Source organism: Papilio xuthus, unplaced genomic scaffold (assembly GCF_000836235.2).
Source record: "Papilio xuthus unplaced genomic scaffold, Pxut_1.1 DF826961.1, whole genome shotgun sequence".
NCBI classification, from domain to species: Eukaryota; Metazoa; Arthropoda; class Insecta; order Lepidoptera; family Papilionidae; genus Papilio; species Papilio xuthus.
This window is the reverse complement of record NW_013531688.1, coordinates 5,312,354-5,320,766: the sequence shown is the minus strand read 5'-3', so window position 1 is coordinate 5,320,766 and position 8,413 is coordinate 5,312,354. Positions and strand designations below refer to the sequence as shown.

Here is an 8,413-nt window from a genome sequence, read left to right as displayed (position 1 = left end):
AAGCTGCTGCTAAGGCTGCGGCGGCTGCTGCTGCACTACCGTCACCCACGCCCAATCCTCCGAAACCGTTGGAGGCGGCACCGTCGTTGCCGTATCCATAGAATCCCGGTCCGCTTCCAGAGCTTCCGGATCCAGAGGCTGACGATGCAGAAGACGAGGCTGCTGAGCTAGATGCAGATGATCCTGATCCGCCTTCGTTGATCACCACGGTCTGACCACCGTTTCCATTTTGTCCAGAACGACCAGCTGCTGCTACGGCAGCTGCGGCGGCTGAGGCGGCTGCTACTGCGGCTGCTGCTGCATTACTGTCACTATAAGCCTGACCTCCATATCTTCGAGGTCCTACACCATTGGATAAAGATCCATCGGAAGATGAAGCAGAACTTGAGCCAGATCCCTCTCTATTTATAATGACAGTTGGTGACTGCCGTCCGTATGGTGCAAGTGACACATCAATACCATAACCTATAGGTCCTAAAGCACTGGATCCATCAGAGGAATCGGCGCCAGAAGAAGCAGATGAAGAAGCTGTTGCAGTAGTTGACCCTGTTGAGGGTGAGCCACCTCTATTAATCACGATGGTTTCACCACTGCTGCGGTACTGTGGACCGAAGCCTAAGAATCCGACTCCGTTAATGTTGAATCTATTTCCGGTCCCAGAGGCTGACGATGCAGAAGATGAAGCTGCTGAGCTAGATGCAGATGATCCTGATCCGCCTTCGTTTATCACCACGGTCTGACCACCGTTTCTATTTTGTCCAGAACGACCAGCTGCTGCTGCAGCGGCTGCGGCTGCTGCTGCTGCACTACCGTCATCCAAGCGGTTTCCTCCGCGACCGTTGGAGGCGGCCCCGTTGTAGCCGTATCCATAGAATTCCGGTCCGCTTCCAGAGCTTCCGGATCCAGAGGCTGACGATGCAGAAGAAGAGGCTGCTGAGCTAGATGCTGATGATCCCGATCCACCTTCGTTTATCACCACGGTCTGACCACCGTTTCTATTTTGCCCAGAACGACCAGCTGCTGCTGCGGCAGCTGCGGCGGCTGCGGCGGCTGCTGCTGCACTACCGTCATCCAAGCGATTTCCTCCGCGACCATTGGAGGCGGCACCGTTGTTGCCGTATCCATAGAATCCCGGTCCGCTTCCAGAGCTTCCGGATGCAGAAGAAGAGGCTGCTGAGCTAGATGCAGATGATCCTGATCCGCCTTCGTTTATCACCACGGTCTGACCACCGTTTCTATTTTGTCCAGAACGACCAGCTGCTGCTGCGGCAGCTGCGGCAGCTGCGGCGGCTGCTGCTGCACTACCGTCACTCAAGCGGTTTCCTCCGCGACCGTTGGAGGCGGCACCGTTGTTGCCGTATCCATAGAATCCCGGTCCGCTTCCAGAGCTTCCGGATCCAGAGGCTGACGATGCAGAAGAAGAGGCTGCTGAGCTAGATGCCGATGATCCCGATCTGTCTTCGTTGATTACCAAGGTCTGACCACCCAATCCATTAGGTCGACTTAGGCCAGCATTACGTCCTAAATCAATTCCAAATCCAGATGCTGACGAAGCTGCCGAAGCTGATGCTGCCGAGTTTGAACTGCCGCGTTCCGAGCCCGCAACGTTGGTTTCGACAACATCAGTCTCGTATACAGTTTCTTTGCCATCATCATCATACTCCATTACAAAAGTTTTAGTAATCCTTTCACCTGACCTGTTATGCTTATGTCCTGATTTATCTACGAATTTTTTCTTTATTATTTGCCTTTCGACTAATGTGCCATTTTTTTTTATTACTTCATCGGATTTCGTTTCGGTTGTTTCTTGAAAGTCATTGTTGCCCTCTAAAAAGCGAGTTATATCTTCATCTAAGACTGCATTTTCATCTGCAGCTGCATACTGCTAAAAAGATAAGACCTTTTTAATATATATGTAAATACAAATTGTCGCCCGTGAGTCCTTCCGCGCGGTATTATAAAATAGATAGTAGCCGATATTAAGACCGCCTGAATATGCATATAAAATATTGTAAAAATCGGTCAAGCCGTTTCGGAGGAGTATGTTAATTGTAATATTTGTACTGTAGTGTAATGTAGTGTAATATTTTGATACCAATTTATGTTAAAACCATTTAAATATTATACTATGGTACTTAAAATTCTCCCTTCATACGTACTCTTTTTATTTGGCCCAACGAAATTTAACCCATCAAAAAAACAATTATAGAGCGCAACAAACTCTTTAATGGTAACACAAAATATTAAAGGACCCAACCAAACAACTTATAAGATGTTAGAACATACCATCAATAGCGAAACTGGGGATTTGTGGATTTCCACTGTCTAAATACTTGTATAAAACATATTGTCTTACCTGCAATGCGCAGCACAGGATCACAAAGGTTGTTACTCTCATTTTAGCTGAGAGCTGTAACCGAACTGATGCTGTTGTTCAGTTTTGTCGAGCTTTTTATACCGATATTACTTTTTTGTATTGACGCACGACGTCTGTTATGTGAATTCGATAATTAAAATAAATCAAATATTGACAAAATTAACAAATAATTACTATCTTCTTGTTTAATACAATCTTAAGTTTATTGAAGTTACCTTGCGATTTCCAACAATAGTATTCATTTTCGCTTGATTAAACCATTGTCTTAGCGAACGTCATGTATTCGCGAACTAAAATTTTTTGAAAATAAATTCTGAGTATTTTTTCTAATATTAATTAAATGCTTGCTTAATAAACAATATTTTACCATTTTAGATAATATATATATATATATATATTTATTATTAACTACCTGTCGCCTGCAACTCCGTCCGCGTGGAATGAAAGAAAAAACATATGTAATTAGTAGCCAGTGTTCTTCCAGAGTATGTTTTACATCTATGCCAATTTCAGCAATATCTATTTTGAAATATGTCTTCGAACTAATACGTACAATGTGTAATGGTTTGAGGTTATTTTTTTTTAACTCTATTAATTAATAAAATGCTGTTTTATATTTTTGACCCACTGAGAACTCCATAATAAGAACATCGGCGTACTATGTCTTTGGTTTGAGCCCCTTGACGCAGATTATCTATATGTTCAACACATATTTGCAATTTAAATGCATTAATATTTTGTTTTTGTGTAAGCGAATTACAAATTGTTATAAGCGATATTATACTTATCCAGTGGCAATATTATCTAACATTCGTAAATTACACGACATAAGCCGAACCTTGAACCCAAAGCTATGTTAACCATTAGCCATGGTTGTTACTGAAGTTTGATAGAAAATATTTTGTTATTTTCGCTTAACGCTTAACAAATAAAATTCAATTTACATCGTTAACAAATCTGGAACATATGCCCCTTTGTTTCTGGTAAGTGATGATGGCAGTCGTGAATTTAAAAAAAAAATCTACTATCACCTGTGTCAATAGTTCGATTACTTGTATAGAGATGTAATTTGTTCGAACTTTGTATTTGCCATATGCAAACAAGCGCTAACAAAGAATTACTCTACGCAATAATATAACTTTAACGAAGCGATATAAATAAATATTTGAGCTGTTTAAACTGTGAATGTATATATATGTAAACTTATATAGTATATAAATGGTGAAAATTTCGTTTTCAGGTTTTTATTCGTATTTTTACTTACATATATATAAGACAATAATTAGGATAAGATTAATTTTATTATGATTATATTGCCAACTAATGAATTAAGTTAATGTTAAGAGATGTTCAAAGTTTGGATGGATGGATGTTTGTTTTTATGTACGTGTCTCCTAAACGGCTTAACGGGTATCTGTAAAATTTGGCACAGATGTAGAACATAGTTTGGAAAAACGCAAAGGTTGCTTACCAAGTTTTTTTTAATATTCGCGGGGACAAAGTCGCGCGCAAAAGCTAATACGGTAAATACGATCTACTGTACTCTGATTATGCTTCTCTGATATCTCAGGATAGAAAAAAAGTTACACTTACAATATTTAGGCTGTTAAGGCTATAGGAGTTCTCAATTAAATATAAAAATATAGCCGCGAAAAACCTTTTCGCCTTAACACGCTATAAATAGGTTAGGAAAATTGACATTATAAATTTTCCTCGTTCTTCACATTCGTTCTTAAGACATGATGAGGGACTGTAGCTTTAGTATTAATTTGGAAATCGTTGCGTACCCTTTATAATAAAGTTAGTTTGTATGTAAATTTTAAAGCCTATTTGCAAGGAGTGTGTCTCGTCAATTTCGTAAGATGTGAATTTTGAATAAGTTAATCTTGCGTCCCATCTTCCAAGACCTTTATTTTATGTATGATATCTTAATTTTCCATCTATCTCTCCAATTTAGTATAAGATTTCCGAAGTTTAGTTCGTTCGATTTTTTTACACATTAAGTAGTGATATTGTGAGGAAAGATCTTCAGTCAGAAAACTTTTGTATTTGCAGGTACTATTTCTTCTACTTTCTCAGCCGTAAGTCGCCCACTGCTGGGCATAGGCGTCCTGTGCTACCTGCATCCAGGACGCTCCCGCAATCTTGGCCAGGTCATCGGTCCATCTTGCGGGAAGCCTGCCCACGCTGCGTCGATCTGTCCGTGCCCGCCACTCTGGAATTGCAAACCTTAAGTGGCGATGGGCCGGCCATATTGTCCGCAGAATGGACGGTCGATGGGGCCACAAACTGTCGAGTAATTCTTGTTTGCGTTTTCTTTAGTCATGGGCTTCGCCATCTTGGGTCAGGGGAGAATCAAAAAATTCAAATGAATATATAAAATACATTGAACTACTAAGGTGCCAACAATCCTAGATAGATAAAAAATGAAATTTATTATTTAGAATTAAAAAAAAATATAACCAACTGTCTTCCGCACATCTCCTCCGGACGCAAGTGATAAAAAAAATAATTAGTAGACTATGTTTTCTTCCAGACTATGTTCTACATCTATGGCAAATTTCATTGAGATCCGTAGAGCCGTTCTGGAGATACCTACTAACAAACATTCATCCGTCTAAACTTTTGCATTTATAATATTAGTAAGAAGTAAGATCGATCACACGCCCATCATTGGCTTGTGATGGTGCGAATTCATAATTTCTCGATATTGACACTTTAAACTTATTTTAAAACAAATATACCAAGGTATGTACCCCTTTGGGTGCTCCCTTCACGCGTTATTAAGTCGCATTCATAAAGCGCGAGTCTTAAGACGTGCCAGCTGTTTAAAAGACGGTAGGGTGCACAGCTGTCTTTCTTATCAGCGACCATTATATCTTGAACCCTTAATCGACAGTTTACCATAACACTACGGAATAGCATGACTCAATTTACAGTGGTTATTATTTATACGACGAAGGTGTATTTACGTCAAAGCGTTTTAGTGTTTTTTTTTATTATTACTGTATGCTTGACCGGTCTAAGATAGTCTTTTACTTAGAAATAATAATTTTACTAAAAATTTCACAAAAAAAACGGAAAGGATGGGAAGAGTACGTGGATTTGACGGAGAAGGGAACGTATTGAAAGGGAAAATATTTTTTTTTCTGTGACTCCGTGGGTTTACGTGTCCGTTTCTGTGTTTTTCAATAGGTCGTCAATATTTCAACTTCACCCTATCACAGTTGGAGGCATCATTAGAAAAAAGTTATAATTTTTTTGCCCAAGCACACTTAATGAAGCCAAGCAAATAAAAACTCGTACAACACGGTTCAAGACTGTAGGGATTTAGATGTGGGATATTTTGATCAAAAAGTGTCCTTTATTTGAATGTATTGTAAATATGCTTTTCCACTTGTATATATTTTTTAAAAAGATAAATTCTGCTAAGTATACAAATTAAAAAATACATATGATGTTTATAACAAAAAGATAAAAGAACACAGTAACTGATGTTTTGTTTCACCTGCTCTTTAAACATTAAAATAAAAAGAATTAGATTCAAAAACCTTTGATTACAAATATTTAAAAATAGGCAATTCTTTAAATCCCACAATTTTTGTGCCGAGTATGAATTTATTCGTTAACTTATACGAAACATGTAAAAAAACTTTTTTTCAAAATTAACTAGAGGAATCGTACAAAACATTGTTCCTATTGACAATATTAGTGAAAAATTAATTGCCATTTAAAAAAAAGAATTAAAAAAACGTCTTTGCAACATGTCGACACGTATGTTGTTTGCTAGTAACCGCAGCACAGTATAATAAATCAACTTGTATGGTCTTCCTTATAAGCCAATTAAAGACTCTGAGTGCTACATTAAGATAGCTACGGACTGATATCTAATGAAAAATCAATACTCGATATTTTTCGAATATAGATAAACTAGCTGTTTACCGCGGCTCCGTCCGCGCGGAAGTAAAAAAAAACTGAATTAGTAACCTAATGGTTCTTCCAGACTATGTTCTTAATATATACCCTATTTCAGCGAGATCCATGCAGTCGTTCTAGTTAAACATCCATACATCTATCCATCTATACAAATTTTACATTTATATACACATTTATTTACATATATTAGTAAAAACAAGATAAAGAACGTAACAATAAACTTTTTTTTATGAAAAGAGAAACAAACTCATTGACGACCAAAGTCACCAATATGTCTGGCAAATAATTTGTACATCCGTCAAATGTTTGAAGAGGTCGACCAATATCGTAACGGTGTTCTTCGATCGTAAAGCGACCCTCCGTCCGGCCGGTGTCCATCTCAAAGCAGGGCCTTAATTAAGTGTGCCTCAGATTTATAGCCGACTTGAGCAAGCACGACCCAGTCTAATAGGATTGTGGTCGAATTTCTATCAATGTATTCGACAATTTTCTTATAATGAGAAAATGTAATTTATTTAATCATAGCAAATGTAGTTTGTTTTGTAGTAAGTAGAATGATGGCGAAATAAAAATCAAAATTAATAAACAACTTTAGAGACGAAATAAACCTTTTACTTTTAATGGATGGATGGATGGATGTTTGTTTGAAGGTATCTCCAGAACGGCTGACCGGATCTCGCTGAAATTTGGCATAGATATACAACATAGTCTGGAAAACATTTTTTTTTTCTTTAATTTCGGACAGAGTCGGAGGCAACAACTAGTGTAAAATAAAATCAATGTTTAATTATGTAGTAAAATAAAAAAAAATCAGTTACGTATACTGTTGATTATTTAAAATGGATACTTAATTTTTTGTATTATTCTATTCGTTGAATTATTTTTTTGTCAAATACCTTCTGTCGCTTTGGAACTGTCGAAAGCTCATCAAAATTATGACATCATTATCATTCAACTTTACAATAAAATTACAAAAAAACATCTTGACAAACTTTAATATGCTGTTCTCGAAATCAAAAATCTTAACATTTCTTCATATTTAACTACAAATCGAATGCTGATATATTTTTGTAAAGTTTTAATTATACAAAATAATCTAATGCAGTTTGGATAAATAAAAAAGACTCTTATTGCTAACAGTTAAAGCTTACTTCACATGAATAGCTAAAATTGTTATAACATTGGGAGCTTCTGGGTATGGTAAAAAATCTAACAGAAGGTTAAGTATCCTTCTTCCATTTTATAACCCTTAATAGCTAAATATTTGAATAGTAGCAGCAGAACGAATTTGACAGGTTATGTTTTAATTAAGATTCGTTTGAAGATTAATAGAAAATTCAAAACTCAAAGATATACCTAAAGATTCTTTTATACAAGTATAATGCATATACCTCTCACTATACGTCCCCGCTGATGGCTTACCATAAGTCAGGGGTGTCTAAACTAGGCCAGCTAACTAGCTGTTGGTTGCTTGAACAACCACACTGGCCGAGTGCCTCGACTTCGCACTATCTATGAATTTCTTGCAGATATGTGTCAACACAATGTTTTCCTCATTGTAGGAACATAGGATAAATGTACATATGTAAATCGTAAATCGAATAACATATAGGTATATGGCAGGATTCGAACACAGGGCCTGCAGATTACAAAGTTCTTTACCTCTAAGTCACCGACGCTCCATTCTCCATGAAAAATATAATTTATACAAAGATTTTTATCAATATTTTAAGTCTATTTTGTTATCGTGTTTATTTTCCACTAATAAATCTAAATTTGCAATGAAAACCAATCAGTTTAAAAATGTTTGATTAATAGCGTGCATTGAAATTGCCTGCAGCAAAATAACTGATGACATTACCGGGCTTGACTTTTTCTTCAGAGTAAATATCATTTTTTTTTATGTTGTACTCTATGATGTTAATTTGGTAAGAGTAATGAATTAGAATTTTCTAAAAAGGATGCTTTGACAGGTTGTGTAATTGGGAGATAAATAGTCAAAGACTATAGAACTTAAACGGAACTAGGTGTAAGACATCTAAAATGGGGTCAGCCGAGGAACATTAGTGAAATCTTCCTCGGCCGACATCATCTCTGAAA

At 37.1% G+C, this 8,413-nt stretch overlaps 1 protein-coding gene across 1 annotated transcript in view; it reads right to left on the bottom strand.

Annotated features, from left to right (window-relative positions):
* Positions 1 to 2,443, bottom strand: part of LOC106120369 (spidroin-1-like) — a 3,696-nt gene extending 1,253 nt beyond the window's left edge. The window contains exons 1-2 of the mRNA XM_013315696.1: positions 2,357 to 2,443; positions 901 to 1,885 (exon numbers count right to left, since the gene is read on the bottom strand). Of these exons, the coding sequence (XP_013171150.1) occupies positions 901 to 1,885; positions 2,357 to 2,398 (1,027 nt within the window). The 5' untranslated portion in view covers positions 2,399 to 2,443. The remainder of the gene's footprint in view (positions 1 to 900; positions 1,886 to 2,356) is intronic.
* Positions 2,444 to 8,413: the final 5,970 nt, after the last annotated feature.